Here is a 19,036-nt window from a genome sequence, read left to right as displayed (position 1 = left end):
ACCTCTTAAGAAACTGCTAATGCTTGCAATGGTGGTCTTTTTAATTTTAGCCATTCTAATAGGTGTGTGGTGCTATTACATGGGGACTTAATTTGCATTTCCTTAACGAAAAATGATGGAAGTATCTTTGTGTATGCTTATTTGCTGTCCACATACTCTCTTTTGTGAAGTGTCTATTCAAATCAAATATTTGATAGAAGATATTTGGAAACCTTATCTGACAATGTCTGGTACCTAATGTATAAAGGACTCTCAAAACTCAGTAGTCAGAAAAACCCAAACAATCCAAAAAGCCAAAAGACATGAACAGCTACATCACAGAAGACCTACAAATGACAAATTTTTTTGAATGGCTAAAATGAAAGATAATGACATCACCAAATTCTGGCAGAAATACTGGATCACTCATCCATCACTGATGGGAATCTGTAGAATGGTACAAGGACTCCAGAAAAAAGCATGACAGTACAGAACTAAACGTGTTTAACATATGACCCAGCAGTCACACCTTTGGGCCTTTATTTTAGAAAAGTAAAAATTATGTTCACACAAAAACCTGTACACAAATGCACATAAGAGCCAACAACTAGAAAAACTCTAATGTCAAACTCTGAAGGATATTAAAGTTTTATAACAGGTTAGCAGGTTGTATCAATGTCAGTTTCCCAGTTGTGATGTTATACTACTGTTTTGTAAGATGTTACCATTGGGAAAACTGGGTGAAATATGTATGTATTTACAGTTATCTGAAAATAAAAAGTGTTTTAAAGGTAGTTACCATTTATACATAGATAACTCATTGATAGGAAAATGGAGAAAGTAGGTAGGGAAATTATTTTCACAGTGTTAGAAATATATTATAAATTACTTGTAGAATTTGTGTACTATTGTTGCTTTTATTCTAGCAGAGGTTTGTGATACCTTTCCAGTCCTCTGTAAGTTGTACATCGCCAGCTCTCTATATAAAGTCTCAGTCCTTAGCACAGCACCAGGGCCTTCCCCACCCCAGCCGTACCAGACTCCGGGGTTGGCCATGTGCTGCCTTTTCATGCTTCCATCTTTGCATATGCTTGTCTCTCTTCCCCCAACACACACCCGCGTCCCTCTTGCTAAATACTGTATCTCTTCAGACAGATCACATTAGACTTCCTTAGAAACCTTTACTTGAGGAATGCCTGGGTGGCTCAGAGGTTTAGCACCTGCTTTCTGGCCAGGCTGTGATCCTGGAGTTCTGGAATTGAGTCCCACATCGGGCTCCCTGCATGGAGCCTGCTTCTCCCTCTGCCTGTGTCTCTCATGAATAAATAAATAAAATCTTAAAAAAATAAAAAAGAAACCTTTACATGAATGTCCTCTCTGTGGCACGTAGGACAAAGAATCCTGATTCTTGTTTTGTTTACTTGCACCCCACCTGAAAAGCAGGGCGCAGCTCCTCCCCACCCCACCCCCGACTAGGAGACCTAATTTCATGCTTAAGTACATGGTAGATGCTCAGTGATGTTTATTGCATGGAATTGAGTTTTGCTGAAATTCTGAAAAAGTAGACTTGGAGCCGAAATACATGTCCTGTATTTCTCACACCCTTCTTTATTAGACCATGTAATCATTCTAAAATAATTTGAGATTTAAATGTTAGTACTTAAGACTTATTTTCATTGGAACATATTTCTTTTTTTCTGCAGTCTCTTCAGTCCTATCTAAAACTCCCTAGGATTTATAGTGGTTTGTTTTGAATATTAATATTTCCAGTGTTACATTAAGTCTTTTTCTTTCACTTATTAGAACTTTCCTTTTAGGAAAACAATTTTCTTATTAAAATTTCTGAATACAATTTTTGGAATCCTAAAATTGAGCTATTGTAAAAACATTAAACTAAGTATTTCTTTTATTTTTTAAAAAATACTGTAGCTTTTTGAACGGTTACCAAGTTATTTTGACCTTCAGAGGAGGCTGATGCTTTTAGAAGACCAAATAAGCTACCTTCTCGGCGGCATACAAGTGGTTTATATTGAGGAATTGCAACCAGTATTGACGCTTGAAGAATATTACTCTCTTCTTGATGTGTTCTATAACAGACTGTTGAAAAACAGAATACCCTTTCACCCTAGAAGTCTGCGTGGTTTACAAATGATCCTTAACAGGTAAATATCTAAAACAAGAACTACTTTTATTCTTTTACTTAGATGTGTTGTGTGTGTAAGTGGATTAAATTGTTTTGTGTTTCAGTGTGTGATTCTTAGGAACTAAAGAAAAGAATGTCACTCCTGTTAGCAACACTCTTACACATTAAAAAAGTCAATATGAAGGGATTGAAGGATTGACTCTCCAGAACATTCTTGAAATACAATGCTACTTACAGGGCAAAGTTAATCCTATAGAAAACTGTCTAGGATTAAACTAATGTTGAATCAATAGCCCACATTTTTTGTCCATGTACTATTTTCATAGCCCGTGCTTGGTGCTAAATGCACACCTTACCTCATACCTCACTGTGAAGTGAGCTACTGCCTCCATTTTACAGATGAGGGTGGCCACAGAGTGAGGAAGTATGTGGTTACTCTGAAAGTGTGTCTCTTTGGGGAACAGCAGAACTTAAAGCATAATTTTACTATACTTTTAAAGTGGATTTTCTTGATGAATTCCTTCATTGCTCATCAGACTAATATTTTATTTGGGCGTAGAGTGGGGAACGAGGGATGAGTGATTTTTCCTTTTATGTGTATTTTGTTACAGTGACAGATATGCTCCAAGCTTGCATGAACTCGGGCACTTTAACATCCCAACCCTCTGTGACCCAGCAAACCTCCAGTGGTTTATTCTCACCAAAGCCCAGCAGGCAAGAGACAACATGAAAAGAAAAGAAGAGTAAGTGCCATGAGCCTTTTGTAATGTCCTGCCAGTCTGTTAAAAATCCAGGTATTCAGAATTCATAAATATGGGACATAAAAACTGCATGAAACTTAGGAAATTGACTGATTTGTGTACATTCCATGTTTATTTATCCCCTACCCCATTCTGCCAGGCATTGCATGTGGTGTTTAGGTCTGATGATAACAGCCTAAATTATATTACCACCATGTACCTCCATTTGACAAGCCAGGCTTGTTAGTATAAAAGTCAACTCAGGAGCAGAACAAAAGATAAGAATATCAGAAGGAAATTCCCCAGATGGAAAAAGGTGGCAACAAGGAAAAATTCAGTTACTACTTGAATAACAGGAATCTTTATTGTTTAAAACTTTGAGAACTACTGATGTAAAGCAAGCTTCGTCTGCATTTTAAGTAAATGAGAGGTACCCAGGGAGGGAAAGGCTGTTCCCCACTGTTTCCCTAGTGGAGGGGCCAGCCCTGGAGAGGGCCTCAGCAAAGGTTGCCCTCTCTGGCTCGATCCTCCTCCAAAATTGCGCCCCAGAAGGACTGATGGGCACTCCTGATTATAAAGGTTGTGGCCTAAGGGTCAGGGCAACCCCCTGGGAGGAGGCCAGAGGCTTCTCCGAGTAGGAATGGGAATGCATGGCCCTGCCCAGAGATGTGTATAAAGATGTGTCATTGGAGAACTACACAGTAACTTGGCCATGATATGAGGCTCTCCGTTTCTAAGCCAGACTGTTAATATCTGTCTTTTTTTTTTTTTTTTCCGAGCCAGTGAGAAAAGTCCTTTATAAAAAAAAAAGTTTGTCAGTCCCTGACAAAGGTGGTACCATAGGTGGTACCTATGGTTCTTCCTGTCTGATCCTGGGAAAAGCAGGTACAGGTCCAGCTGGGACATTCTGAGAGCCCCATCATCCCTAACTGCTGTCTGCCTTCTCTAAGCAGCCTTGTCTAGAAGGAGTTATCTTACAGAAAAGACTAGCAGCACCTGAGAAAGTGTTCTGTGTGTTGCTGAAGGGAGTGAGTCAGCAACTACACACTCCTGCTACTAACCGCCAGCTCACTGCAATGACCGTTTCTGTTTCCAAATCTTTTTCTGGCTTATGGATATTTCATGGTATTCTTCTCCTTTATGCAGAGATTAAGTAAATAGGGACACCTGGGTGGTCGAGCATCTGCCTTCAGCTCAGGTCATGATCTCGGGGTCCTGGGATCCAGCCCCACGTCAGGAGTCTGCTTCTCTCTCTCCCTCTGCCCCCTGCTTGTGCTCTCTCTCTCTCTCTCTCTCTCTCAAATAAATGGATAACATCTTTAAAAAAAAAAAAAAAAGGAGTGGGTAAATAGAGGTTATTTGGGTATTTTTAACCAGTGCAATACTTTAACTTCTCTGGCAGTTTTGCTTTGCTCCCCTTATTGTGTGGGCTTCCCAAGTGATGTCCATGCTGGTCTGCACACCCCTCAAGGGTGTGACAAGGTGGAGGCCTCTTTCATACATCCCAAGATTCAGAAGATTGAAACTATTTACCCAAACATACCTCTAATCATTGGCCACCTGTGGGAGAATGCATTTAAGACACTGAGTTCTGCCCTGATTTGTCTGCTTTGTAGGCCTTCACTCAAGCCCTTGATGGAACAAGAGGCATTGCAGCCCACAGGCCAGGGATGGGCATAGAAGAAAATGGAGGGGAAGTGCCTCCTCCCCAGCTCCCTGGTCTTGTTGTGAGCCTGCTGAGTGTTTGGAAGTCTCTAGAAGTCATTACTGCCCAAGGGTCAGATTGGAGGTGGTTTCTAAAACCAGGGCTTTTACACTCATCTTTCTGCTTTCTTTGGTTACTAACAGCTGCTCAGTGAGGCAGGATAAGAACATTTTAAATTATGTATTAATTACCTTTACCTATTGCTGCTAAAAGATTTAACAAATTCTTTCAGAGATAATGCTTAGGAACTATTGGCATGTCTTCTAAGCATGTTATTTACCCTTTGTGGATACCATTTTCATTGTTGAGAGTAGAAGGACCTGCGGATGGCACTAGAGGGTATTATGCTAAGTGAGATAATTCAGTCTGAGAAAGACAAATACCACATGATTTCACTCATATGTGGAATTTCAGAAACAAAACAGATGAATATAGGGGAAGGGAAGGAAAAATAAGATACAGAGAGGGAAGCAAACAATATGAGACTCTTAAGTCTAGGAAACAAACAGAGTCGTTGGAGGGGAGGTGGGTGAGGGGTTGGGGCACTGGGTGATGGGCATTAAGGAGGTACGTGATGCGATGACACTGGGTGTTATATGCAACTGATTAATCAAATCACTAAACTCCACCTCTGAAACTAATACTACACTGTATGTGAACTAGCTTGGGCTTAAATAAAATCTTGAAAGAAAGTTAGAGCTTCAGTATATAACATTAATCTATTTTATGTTCTTTTATTTGGTGATAGCTTGTAGCAATATTATGTTTATTTTCAATATAACAGGTTAAAGGTTATTGAAAATGAATTGATACAGGCTTCAACGAAGAAATTTTCCCTGGAAAAGTTTTATAAGGAGCCCAGCGTTTCTAGTAAGCAAATGGTGGACTGTTGTAAGAGACTTCTAGAACAGTCACTGCCTTACCTGCAGGGGATGCACCTCTGCATTTCACATTTTTATTCTGTTATGCAAGATGGAGACCTTTGTATTCCTTGGAACTGGAAGGATGGAGAAGCCATTAAGTAACACAGAAATCTGTATTCTTTTTGAAGAGATAAGAAACTGTTAAATTTATTTAAATCCACAACTTGATATAGCAGTATTATTTACATATTACAAGTAGGAAGTCTCTAACTGCTGCTCTAAAAGTAAACCTTTTTTCAAAATTAATTTCTGCTACATAACTTGTTTTAAAAGGTTTTATCTCCCAGTCTTATGGTGTTTCTTATCTGATTGGCATGATTGGGTAAAAAGATGTCAAAATGAAAGAACCTATTTTTAGCGGTATGTAAAAGAGGTACATAGGTAAAGAAATTGTAAAAGAGGTACAGAGGTAAGGAAATTGTATATTTTTATATGAGTGAATGTGGCTACTGTTTGAAACAGGTCTCATTCAGCATAGCTCTGGAGCAGTGGAACTCATTCAGCGTGCAGCTGGAGAATTCATCTGTGTCCATATGAACATGTGTTTTGCAGCCAGTAAGGGACAGTTGCACCAAAGTAGGAGAGCAGCAAAACTTAGATAACCAGGCTTTTCCCTAAAGAAAGAGTAGAAGGAAAAAAAAAAAGCAACTGGGTGTATAAATACTATTGACATTGTCACAAGCAGTCCGATACTAGTTTGTTAAAACATCTTAGTGACAGAAAATGTAGGTTTAAATCTGTAAGTTTTCCGACCCATTAAAATATTACAGCTGTTGGTAGCATGACACTGACACACAGTAGAGGTCTTTGAATCAGTGAGGTGACGCCTTTGTCTTTGTGGACAAACTATCCAGTAAATAGGGGCAGGAATGACTCGGGCCATTCAGGATTTCTGGCACCCCCTCAGTGGGTCCTCCTGCCCCTGCCGGCCCCTGTGAGCACCCCCATGCCCACCTCGGCCCCCGGGGCCACAGGGGGCCCTCTCTGCAGACACAGGACTCCTCTCCACAGGCGCTTCCCTTGGATAATATTATTTCACCAGATCCAGAACCTCTTCGGCTCGTTTCTCAAGAGGACCAGGTGAATCCCGAGGTGGGATGCCGTGTTTGTAGCCCCTCCTGCTGAAGAAAAGGGAAAGGAATTTTTTTCCACCGTGCGCCAGAAAGAAAAGGAGCTGTTAACAGCCATTCTTGAGGCACATTTTAGATTCATCAAAACACTATTATTTAAACTGATAAATTCAAATATGTGTTCAATAGAAATACTGATTTGTAGTTTTTCTGGTTTGTGCATATCATCTCTTTGAAGCTTCAGTAACAACTCTACTGATTTTTTTTTCCTAATGTAAGAATGTTGCCCTTAAAGATTTTCCAGAGCCAGATGATGAGAGTAAAAATCCCTTCCTTAGAGATATAAGGAAATTTATTGAAAAATTGGTTTGGATTATGCCATTTCTAATGGCAACTAATAACAGAATCCTTAGTGATATGTTTTGAATTGGACTTTGTCCCAGAACTGATTGTTAATAATAACATAATAAATAGTACATTAAACAGATTGTTTTTATTGTCATTCAGTTATTAATAGTTTTACAACTATTGCAACATAGTAGGAAGTTATAAGAAATTGCTGGCCTCCATGACTGCCTCTCCCCATGACAAAGGGGGAAACCTCCGTCCCCCCACTGAAAACTGGGACAGGGACAGGCCCTTCCGACTGAAGCCATGGGTGGGAAATGGTCTCCAGAGGGACCTGGGCTCCAAACCCAGGCCGACCTCTCCCGAGGAAGCAGCAGGCCCTACCTCCTCCTTTATTTCTTAAAAGACCTAAGGTCCAGGCAGCGTGCCTGAGCTAATGAGAGGCGGTGGGCATTGGGAACTGGACAGGTGAACAGGAGGGGGCAGGGCTGTGTCAGAAGTCACCTCACTTGTGGAACCTCTAAGACTGTGTGTGCATCCCAGGCAGCGGTCCCTGAAGTGGACCCCTGCAGCTCAGACCTCTGTCCCAGCACCCTGGGACTAACCCAGCCTCAGCACCCCACCCCACCTGTGGACCTGCCTGAGCTTCGCTGGAGCAAGCCAGTAAAGACCACATCAGTCCTGCGGAGACTCATGGCTCCAAGACTCTGGGCTCTTCTGCAGGAGGCCATGGTCCTGGTAGCCTTCTGCCACAGGCCCCAGAGCTGGGAACCCAAACTCCCAGGAGGCTAGCTCCCGGACCCAGGGTGCAGGAGCCACTGATGCATTGGGTGAGGCCTGGCAGCTGGCTGACCGCAAACCGCCTCCCTGTTTCAAGAGTGCCTCTGATCTCTGCCACCTGGCCACAACTCCAGCCATGAGCTCCCTGACCTGGCAGGGCCACCCAAGTGCCTGTCCCAGGAGTAGGAATTGACACAATCCCCAGGGCACCTAAGTAGGACTCCTCGTGGCTCCCGGCACTGAGTGACCCTCGACAAGGCCTCACTTGGCCTCAGTCTCCCCATCCGTAAAAGGAGACACTGGGTCGTGTTCTTGGAAGTTCTTCCCACCCTAAGTGAGTCTGCCCCAGGAATGCAGACCCCTCCCTTGGATGGTCCTGGCTGCCAGCCCTGGCACCCCTCACTCCTGAGCAGTTGAGACAAGGAAGAGGAGGTGAAACAGCCCGTGGCCACACAAATCAGAGTTGGTGTCATGGGACCCTCTTCTAACCCCACTCCCCTGCTACTACAACATGTCTACTGGTCACTCGAAACCCTTCCCTCATGAATGCATACCTGTTATGGGGCATTATAGGAATATTTCCCCCTAAGGTGACAAATGTTGCACATGGGGAATGTTGCACACCGAAAACTAAGGGGAGACTTGGCCAAGGCCACACTGCCTCCTGGAGGCAGGAGAGGTGGGACTAGAACCCAGGTGTCCCAAGGGGTATGAGGGGAGGGGTCTGAGCCGGCAGCAGCACCCCCAGCCCTGCAGGGCCCATCACCAGATTCACGCTGGGTGTAGGTGGACCATGTCAAGATCAGATGTGCCCTGGAGCAGTCCTTGTCCTGGCAGGTGTGAGGGCATAGCAGACACAGAGACCTTACGTGGTGAGGGATGTGAGGCCCTGCCACTGTGGTGTGGGTGGGTCAGCAGGCAGCAGGGCCTTCCTGGCACCTATGGGACTTGTAAGAGCAGGGAGGCCTGGCAGCCACTCAACCAGATTGCTCCACAGCCTTCGTTCTCCCCATTCCAGTCAGGCCTGGGTGCACTCTGGCACCCCACAAGTGCCTATGGGCATCATTTGTGCAGCATTTGCACACATCTGCCCCAAAGTCCATCACAGCAGCTAATGTGAAGGAAACCGATTCAGCACAGGGTATGGCCCACCATGGAGGAGGCCATCAGACTTCACCCTCCGAATCTTTTGGAGGTTGTCCATTTTTCATTTTCCCTGTCATTACCACAGGCATTGGCCTAGACCTAGTGTCAGCACCCATGAGTCAGAGACTTCCAGGTCAGCAGAACTGGCAGTGTAATCCGCCGGAGGGACGATCTATATAGACACCGGCTCCAGACCCCGCTTCCACCCCCACCCCAAAAAGCAGGATGTTTAAACTTTGGAGCAAAATCTTGGCTGAATGATTTCCTGATCTTTTTCCTATTCATTTCCTAGTCATTGAGCAAACACTTAGGAAGCACCTACTGTATGCAGGCAGTGGGAACACAGCAGGGACCAAGCAGACAAGAGCCTGCATTTGGTTTATGCTTCTTGGGGCTGACACAAATTACAAACCGGGTAACAAGTGCATTCCCTCACAGTCTTGAAACCAGAAGTCCAAAATCAAGGTGTCAGCGAGACCATGCTCCTTCCAGAGGCCTGGGAAGACAGTCCTTTCTTGGCCTCTTCTGGGCTCTAGGGCTGCCAGTGTTTCTGGCTTGTGGCCACATGACTCCAATCTCTGCCTCTGTGTGTCGGTCTCAAAACTCACCCCGTGTCTCTCCTCGAAGAATGCAGGTGAATCGGTGTAGGGCCTACTGGATAATTTAGGTTAAGCCTCTCCTCTCAAGACCCATAACTTAACCACATTTGTTAGAGAAGGTCGTATTCACAAGATTGCAGTGGTTAGGACATGAACACATCCTTTGAGGCCACCATTCAATCCATTGTCCTGGTGACTGGGGGTCACCATTGCAAGCCCCATTTATTTTAATCTTCCCTTGAATGATGTTGCAGAGGGAACCCACCATCTGTGAGCAACATGCCAAGTCCACCTGAGACCCTGGTAAGGTGCACACTCTCCTTCCTACTCGAGCATTATTTCACATCCACTAGCCTTCCCAAAGTTAGAGTTTCCTGGGATTCCAGGCTCCACCTAGCCTGCCCTATTTACTGGGTATTTGAATTGGTTCCAGCCTCTCACTTTTCTAATTTGTCTGCAGTGAACTTGTCTGTGCACATGCTTCTCTTTTCTCCTTGGGATGCTGAGTTCCAAGTTAGAGCTGTGTTGTAGGCGCTCTGTGCCACTGACCTACTTGCTGCTGCTCAGCATGAAGCCATACTTCCTACATGCTCTGCAGAACCAGAGGGAATTCCTTTAAGCTTCTCTACTTCAGACTGAGCACCATAGTAAATTTTTTCAGTAGAGTGCCCTGGAGGTGCATTGCAGGAGGCAGGGGCCCCTCCTGCTGATTCTGGAGGCTGCACAATTGGTCAGAAGTATGAGTGTGGTGGCAACCCGTGGAGATTTGCCCAGAACACATGGCCCCAGCTGGGCCTGGTGGCCCTTTTGACACTGTGAGTGCCTGGCCTCCTGCCATTTGGTGTTCCCAGGGCCTCACCCATCCCTGGTTCCTGCTGACATAGTGATAGACAGCGAAGTTGAGAAGGCCTAGCAGACAGGCTTGCTCACCCCTACATTGTACAGGGGGGATACTAAGACCAGGAGAGGCAGGATTCTGACTGGGTCACAGGACACATCGACTGCAGAATCAAGGCTGGACCATAGGCTTTTGCTCCCCAGGCCTGAGAACTGGGGCTTCCTGGGGTCCTCATTCTGAGCCCCTGCTCACTGTCTCATACCCCAGCATAACTGGACCAGTCACTCCATTCCTGGAGGGTCAAGCAGCTGCCCATTGTCCCACCAAAGCATCATCCAGAGCCTATCCACCAGGGGAGGCAGAGCTAGAAGGGCTGCCCCGCCCAAAGGCTCTGTCCACCTCAGAATGCCTCAAGGAGAGCTCCTGGCAAGGCTCTAGCCACTTTGTACTCATGGCCCAGGGTAGCCCTGAGTTCCACCCCCTGGGCTGTACCCAGAAACACAGGGCCGACAGGTCCTACACATCCTGGCTTGTTCCTATCTCAACCAAAGAGGTATCCTTCTGGCTCTGGCTGGGACCAAACATACTGCTCTGATACCAACATCAGAACCAAAGTATTAAACACCAAAAACTTATGAGCAAAATACTAAGGTGGCTTGAGAGGTAAAAGAATGTCTAGAAAACATTATGTGTCAAAATCTAAGTTAAATTTATATGGGGTTTGAAAGCACTTGGTGTGTTCTTCTAAGAAGTCCTGTGCGCAGTCCTGTGCGCTTCCAGGGGAGGCAGAAGCATCCTCAACGTGAGCATGATGGCAGGCTGTTCTGACCATGAGTGTCTCAGAAAGGTGTGGCCACGCAAATACTCATAAATTCAAAAGGAAAATCGGTTATTCCCAGTAAGGACATTTTTCAGCTTGCAGGTGAAGGCCCAGGGGGCAGAAGGGCTGGGAAGAAGGGAAGAGGATGGAAGTAGAGGGGTTGGTCCAAGGGGGCCACATGTTGACAGAGCACCTCCTGGTGGTGAGATGGTAACAGGAACTGCTGAGAATGGTGGGGCGCTCCTTGCTCCAGCCTTAGCCAGGCCGCGGGTTGGTAGGGATGGGAGGGAGTGCCTGGAGCCAGTGTCTTTCAGTGAAGCCTTAGGAGGCAGTGGAAAGGCCACCTTCTGCGCAGGTGTGCTGGATGGGCCCTGGTCATTGAGAGGAGCCCCCTGCATGCTCCCATGCTGAGACCTGGGCCTCTCTTGGGGCTTCTCCACAGAAGCTGGAGAAGCTTCAGGTACATCTGCCTTCAGTGGTGGGTAGGTGAGTTCTCCACTTACCTCATTTACCCAGAAAAACGTATCTAGAGGTTTCTTCCCTTGTCCAAATGGACTCTTAGACATAGCTACAAAGGAGAAAATTGAGACAACACAGGTGTACCTTTAGCTGTCCATAGTGGGGGCAGAGGGCTCCCTCTACACAGTCAGGGTCAAAGGGAGCCACCAACCCTTGGGCGAGGATCAGATAGCCTGTGCCAGGATTCGGTCAGGGAGACAGATGCTTTCCCAGATGCTTCAGAAATCCTCCCAGGGCCAGGAGCAGGCCTTGCTGGAGGCTCTAGATGAATTCTAGTGTCTTTTTAAAACATGTCTTTTCGAATTTTTAAATTTTAACCAAGTATACTGAGAAATATACTTTAAATCCTGACCTACTTCAGAAGTGTGTTTGTGTATGTTGTATGATGGATACTAACAATTTCATAGAACTTAAATGGTTATATGCAACAGTCTTGGTATTTTCTATGCAATTCAATCCTACATTCCTTATGAAAATCCTAGTTGCTCCTCCTTAAAGTCATTTTCTAAAGAAAGTAATAATGATTAATAAACTATAGTTTGAAAAACACTGAGGATAAGAGAAAAATGGAGAATGCTGGGTCTTCTACAAAAGAGGACCAAAAAAATCACTCTGCAAATTTTACAAAAACATGACCATGTGTGGTCTGCAGAATGGTCCCCCAGAGAAGGCCATGCCCTAGTCCTTGGAACTTGTGACTGTTTCATTACACGGCAAAAGGAAATTTGCAGATGGAATAAAAATTACAGACTTTACCTTAAATTAGGGATTATCCTGTATTATCTGGGAGCCCCAATCCAATCATTTGATCTCGAAAAAGCAGAGAGCTTTATCTGACTGGGGTCAAGAGATACAGCAGGAGGAGCCGTACGACAGAATCTAAGTAAGAGAAAGACTCGCCTACCACTGGTGGCCTGATGGTGGCCAGCCAAGTGGAAACCATGAGAAGGAAATAAATTCTATCAAATGAATGAGTCTGGAAGTGGATTTTCCTCTAGAGTCTCCAAATAAGGGCCAGGGTAGACAGACCTTGATGTGGGTCTTATGAGAGAGTACCAAGCCACACTTAACCAGACTCAGGACCTACCACTGTGGGAGAGAATAAATGGCTCTTGTTCCAAGTCGCTAGATTTGTGGTCACTTGTTACAGCAACAACAGGAACTCATACACCATGTGGACACTTTTCTAGGACCAGTGGGAGAGATGGGCTGCAAAGCTGAGGACTCCTGTGCTCAGGGTAAGCCCACCTTTGGTGTGGGCGTATGAGCCAGTCTGGGGGACTCTTCCTACTTTCTTTCTGTCAAGCTTGATAATTGCTTCACCTTCTTTAGAGTAGACAGTGACTGTCACTCCTGAGAAATGTCAAGATACATTACCTAGCAGGTCAACCAGCCTTCAAGGTCCTGACACCTATATCCTGTGAAGCTGTGATTAGCCAACAAGCAGAAAGGATTTCCCCAGCCTCCCCCTGGTGTCCACAAGGCCACAAGGCCATGGATAAGTCAGCACATTCCACATTGATTTTCACAATTGTGGTAGCTGATAACAAGGGCATGGTGGATTGAATAGCTAGGGCCTGACCAGGAACTGGGGGACTGGAAAGGTGTAAAGGATTTGAAGCTCACCTATAGAAAAGTGCTAGAGTGGAGGTGTCTATGGAGGGAGCTTCAGAAAGAAGAAGCGGTGTTAGAAGACTGGGGGCTCCTAGCAACCTGGTCTTTGTTGGGTGAAGCGCTTCCCACTCTACCCCAGCCTAGATTCCGCCTGATGACCCCAGGCCCCTCCAGTGCTGCCACACACATACACTTCACCCTCCTGAACTATGGCATCCAGCCCTCCTCCTTTTCCCAGTCAATGGGAAGAGTTTTTTTCTCTTCCTCTCCAAAACTCTTTTTTTTAAAGTTATTTATTTATTTATTTATTTATTTATTTATTCATGGGTTGGGAGGCAGAGGGGGGAAGCAGACTCCATGTAGGGAGCCAGATAAAGCAGAGAAACAAATCAGTAATAAAGAAGTTAAAATTATAAAAAACAATAAAGGTGAAAAGAAGAGAGAAAGAAAAGTATTGGATCATGAAAGTAGACTTAGGTAACTCAGTGAATCCTTAAAGCATACTAACATGGATATCATAGGAGTCCCAGAAGAAGAAGAGAGGGAAAAGGAGGCAGGTTTCTTTGAGCAAATTCTAGCTGAAAACTTCCCTAATCTGGGGAAAGAAACATATATCAAAATCCAAGAGGCACGGAGAACTCCCATCAAATTCAATAAAAGCTGGTCTGTATCAAGACATATTGTAATCAAATTCATAAAATACACAGGCAAGAAAAGAATCCTGAAAGCAGCAAGGGAAGAAGTGTTCCTTAAGCTATAAGGGAAGACAGATTGAATTCACAGCAGATCTGTCCACAGAAACTTGGAAGGCCAGAAGGCAGTGGCAGGTACTGAATGGAGAAAATACACAGCCAAGAATATTTTATCCAGGCAGCCCCTGTGGCGCAGCGGTTTAGCACCGCCTGCAGCCCACAGCGTGATCTTGGAGACCCTGGATCGAGTCCTGCGTCAGGCTCTCTGCATGGAGCCTGCTTCTCCCTCTGCCTGTGTCTCTGCTACTCTCTCTCTCTGCATCTCTATGAATGAATAAATAAATAAAATCTTTAAAAAAATAAAAAAAGAATATTTTATCCATCAAAGCTGCCATTCAGAATAAAAGAAGAGATAAAGAATTTCCCAAACAAAAACTAAAAGAGGTGGTGACCACTAAACCAGCCCTGCTAGAAATATTAAAGCAGACTTTTTGAGTGGGAAAGAAAGATCAAAAGCAACAAAGACTAGAAAGGAACATAGAACACCACCAGAAACATCAGCTTTACAGATAACACAAGGCACTAAGTTCATATATTTCAATATTACTATGAATGTAAATGGACTAAATGCTCCAGTCAAAAGACATAGGGTATAAGAATGGATAAAAAACATGACTCATCTATATGCTCCCTAAAGGAGACTCATTTTAGACCTACCAACACCTGCAGATTGAAAGTGAAGAGATGAAGAACCATCTATCATGCTAATGGAAGTCAAAGGAAAGCCATATCATACAAACAAGATTTTAAACCAAAGACTGTAATAGGAGATGAAGAAGGACCTATTTCAAAATTAAGGGGTCTATCCATCAAGAAGATCTAACAATTGTAAATATTTATCCTCCCAATTTGTGAGCACCCAAATAAATAAATAAATAAATAACAAACATAAAGTCATTGATATAATACGATAATAGCAGGTGACTTTAACACCTCATTTAGGGGATCCCTGGATGGCGCAGCGGTTTGGCGGCTGCCTTTGGCCCAGGGCGCGATCCTGGAGACCCGGGATTGAATCCCACATCGGGCTCCCGGTGCATGGAGCCTGCTTCTCCCTCTGCCTGTGTCTCTGCCTCTCTCTCTCTCTGTGACTATCATAAATAAATAAATACCTTAAAAAATTTTAACACCTCATTTACAATAATGGAAAGATCATCTAAGCAGAAAATCAACACAGAAACAATGGCTTTGAATGGCACACTGGACCAGGTGGACTTAATAGGCATATTGAGAACATTTCATCATAATGCAGCAGAATACACATTCTTTTCAATTGCACGTGGAATATTCTCCAGAATAGATCACACACTGGATCATAAATCAGCCCTCAACAAGTACAAAAGGACTGAGATAATACCATGTATATTTTCTGACCACAACGCTATGAAGTAATGAAGCCAATCAAAAGAAAAAAATTTGAAAGAGCACAAATACATGGAGGTTAAGGAACATCTTACTAAAGAATGAATGGGTAAATCAGGAAGTTAAAGGATAAAAAATAAATACATGGAAACAAATGAAAATGAAAACATAACAGACCGGGGCACCTGGGTGGCTCAGACAGTTAAGCATCTGCCTTTGGCTCAAGTCATGATCCCAGGGTCCTGGGATTGAGACCCACATTGGGCTCCTTGCTCATCAGGGAGCTGCTTCTCCCTCTCCCCCATACTCCTCTCTCTTTCTCTCTCTCACTCTCTCTCTCCCTCCCTCCCTCTCAAATAAATGAATAAAAGAGAAAGAAAGAAAGAAAGAAAGAAAGAAAGAAAGAAAGAAAGAAAGAAAGAAAGAAAAAGAAAGAAGGAAGGAAGGAAGGAAGGAAGGAAGGAAGGAAGGAAGGAAGGAAGGAAGAAAGAAAGAAAGAAAGAAAGAAAGAAAGAAAGAAAGAAAGAAAGGACACAATAGTCCAAAACCTTTGGAATACAGGCATACCTCAAGAAGCAACGGAAATCTCAAATACACAACCCAACTTTACACCTAAAGGAGCTAGGAAAGGAAAGCAAATAAGCCTAAAGCTACCAAAGAAGGGAAATGATGAAGATGAGAGCAGAAATAAAATATATAGAAACAAACAAACAAAATCCGGTAGAACAGATCAATGAAAATAAGAGCTGGTTCTTTGAAAGAATTAATAAAATTGATAAATCCTTAGCCAGTCTTATCAAAAGGAAAATAAAAAGGATAAAAAAAAAGACCCAAATAGATAAAATCATGAATAAAAGATCACAACCAAGACCCCAGAGAAATACAAAAAAAATATAAAAAAGTATTATGAGAAACTATACACCAACAAAATGGATGATCTAGAGAACTGGATGCATTCCTAGACACATACAAACTATCAAAACTAAAACAGGAAGAAATAGATCCATAACCAGCAAAGAAACTGAAGCAGTCCAAAAACCCCCCCAACAAACAAAAGTCCTGGGCCAGATGGCTCCCCAGGGGAATTCTACCAGACATTTAAAAAATTAATGCCTATTCTCACACTGTTCCAAAAAATAGAAATGGAAGGAAAACTTCCAAGCTTCTCCTATGAGGCCAGCATTACTTTGATTCCAAAACCAAAGATCCCACTAGAAAGGAAAATTGCAGGCCAATATCCCTGATGAACATAGATGCAAAAATTCTCACCAAGATACTAATCCATAGGATCCAACAGTACATTAAAAGGATTATTCACCACGACCACTTGGGATTTATTCCTGGGCTGCAAGGGCGCTTCAACATCCACAAATCAATCAATGTGACATACCACGTTAATAAAAGAAAGGACAAGAACCATATGATCCTCTCAATAGATGCAGAGAAAACATTTGACAAAATACAGCATCCATTCTTAATAAAAATCCTCAACAAAGTAGGGGTGGATGGAACATACTTCAACATCATAAAGGCCATATATAAAAGACCCACAGCTTGTATCATCCTCAATGAGGAAAAACTGAGAGCTTTTCCTCTACGGTCAGGAACCAGACAGGGATGCCCACTCTTGCCATTACTATTTAAGGTGGTACTAGAAGTCCTAGCCTCAGCAATCAGACAAGAAGAAGAAATAAAAGGCATCCAGGGTGGCTCAGTCAGTTAAATGTCTTCTGCCTCTTGATTTTGGCCCAGGTCATGATCTCAGAAATGTGAGATAGTAACCCATGTTGCCCCTACCATCTGCTCATGCACACACATGTTCTCACTCTCTCTCAAAAAAGAGGGAAGGGAAGGGAAGGGAAGGGAAGGGAAGGGAAGGGAAGGGAAGGGAAGGGAAGGGAAGGGAAGGGAAGGGAAGGGAAGGGAAGAAAGGACATTCAAATTGGCAAGGAAGGAGTGAAACTTTCACCATGTGCAAATGACATGATACTCTATGTAGAAAACCCAAAAGACTCCATGAAAAAATTGCTAGATACATGAATTCAGCAAAATCACAGGATATAAAACCAAAATACAGAAATCTGTTGCTCCAATAATGAATCAGCAGAAAAGGAAATGAAGGAATCAATCCCATCTACAGGTGCACCAAAAATAGTATGATACCTAGGAATAAACCTACCCGAAGAGATAAAAGATCTATATTCTATATTCTAAACTATAGAACACTTATGAAAGAAATTGAAGAGGACACAAAGAAATGGAAAAGCATTCCATGCTCATGGATTGGAAAAACAAACATTAAAATGTCTATATTAGGGGCAGCCCGGGTGGCTCAGCGGTTTAGCACCACCTTCAGCCCATGGCCTGATCCTGGTGACCCGGGATTGAGTCCCACGTCAGCCTCCCTGCATGGAGCCTGCTTCTCCCTCTGCCTGTGTCTCTGCCCCCCCCACCCCGTGTCGCTCATGAATAAATAAAATCTTTTAAAAAAATAAATATCTATATTACCCAAAGCAATTCTACACATTCAGTGCAATCCCTATCAAAATACCAACAGCATTTTTCATAGACCTATAACAAACAATCCTAAATTTGTATGGAACCACATAAGACTCCAAATAGTCAAATCATCCTGAAAAAGAAAAGCAAAGCTGGAGGTAGTGATTCCACATTTCAAGCTATATTACAAAGTTGTAGTCATCAAGACAGTATGGTACTGGCACACACACACAGATCAATAGAAAAAAATAGAAAACCTAGAAATGGACCCACGACTCTATGGTCAATTAATCTTTGACAAAGCAGGAAAGAAGAATATCCAATGGAGGGACTCCTGGGTGGCTCAGCGGTTGAGCGTCTGTCTTCCGCTCAGGGCGTGATCCTGGAGTCCCGGGATCGAGTCCCACATAGGGCTCCCTGCATGGAGCCTGCTTCTCCCTCTGCCTGTGTCTCTGCCTGCCTCTCTCTCTCTCATGTCTCTGACGAATAAATAAAATCCTTTAAAAATATTTTTAAAAAGAATATCCAATAGAGAGAAGGTAGTGTGTTTAACAAATGGTGTTGAGAAAACTGGACAGCCACATGCAGAAGAATGAAATTGGACCACTTTCTTACACTGCACACAAAAACAAATTCAAAATGAATGAAAGACCTCAGTGTAAGGCAGGAATCCATTAAAATCCTAGAAGAGGACTCAGGCAGCAATGATGAAGTCCCAACAGTTCATGTTTGCTTTTGTTTCCCTTGCCTCTAGAGGCGTGTCTAGCAAGAAGTTGCTGTGGCCAAGGTCAAAGAGGTTGTGCCTATGTTCTCCTCTAGGATTTTGATGGATTCCTGTCACACATATAGATCTTTCATTCATTTTGAGCTTATCTTTGTGTACAGTGTAAGAAAATGGTCCAGTTTCATTGTTCTGCATGTGTCTGTCCAACTTTCCTAGCACCATTTGTTGAAGAGACTGTTCTTTTTCCAGTGGATGTTCTTCTCTGTTTTGTCGAATATTAGTTAACCACAGAGTTGAGGGCCCATTTCTGAGTTTCTTATTCTGTTCCATTGATCTATGTGTCTGTTTTTGTGCCAGTACCACACTGTCTTGATGATCACAGCTTTGTAAGACAGCTTGATGTCTGGTGTTGTGATGCCACCAGCTTAGGTTTCCTTTTTAAACATTCCTCTGGCTGTTTAGGGTCTTGTCTGGT

General features: G+C 43.6%; 1 protein-coding gene and 1 non-coding gene across 7 annotated transcripts in view; one reads left to right on the top strand and one right to left on the bottom strand.

Moving 5' to 3' along the window:
* The window catches only part of TCAIM (T cell activation inhibitor, mitochondrial), a 53,684-nt gene extending 46,637 nt beyond the window's left edge, over nucleotides 1-7,047 (top strand). For 2 of the 5 annotated variants that reach the window (XM_025461472.3, XM_025461471.3), the window contains exons 9-11: nucleotides 1,909-2,141; nucleotides 2,734-2,865; nucleotides 5,352-7,047. In XM_025461472.3, coding sequence (XP_025317257.1) covers nucleotides 1,909-2,141; nucleotides 2,734-2,865; nucleotides 5,352-5,592 — 606 coding nt within the window. In that variant the 3' untranslated portion in view covers nucleotides 5,593-7,047. Of the gene's footprint in view, nucleotides 1-1,908; nucleotides 2,142-2,733; nucleotides 2,917-4,478 lie in introns of all 5 variants that reach the window. The other 3 variants (XM_049099646.1, XM_025461473.3, XM_035704681.2) reach the window with 2 other exon arrangements.
* Nucleotides 5,317-13,367, bottom strand: LOC112668835 (uncharacterized). 2 transcript variants are annotated; one of them, XR_007405098.1, is made up of 3 exons: nucleotides 13,237-13,367; nucleotides 6,445-11,659; nucleotides 5,317-5,564 (listed from the first exon to the last, which is right to left on the bottom strand). It is a non-coding gene; the product is annotated as an uncharacterized LOC112668835 (transcript). The 2 variants fall into 2 exon arrangements; XR_004808392.2 differs by lacking the exon at nucleotides 5,317-5,564 and adding an exon at nucleotides 5,901-6,104.
* Between the last annotated feature and the right edge of the window lie 5,669 nt (nucleotides 13,368-19,036).

This window comes from Canis lupus, chromosome 23 (assembly GCF_003254725.2).
Source record: "Canis lupus dingo isolate Sandy chromosome 23, ASM325472v2, whole genome shotgun sequence".
Taxonomy (NCBI): Eukaryota; Metazoa; Chordata; class Mammalia; order Carnivora; family Canidae; genus Canis; species Canis lupus.
Note: the sequence above shows the minus strand (reverse complement) of the source record. Positions and strands in the feature narration are given on the sequence as shown.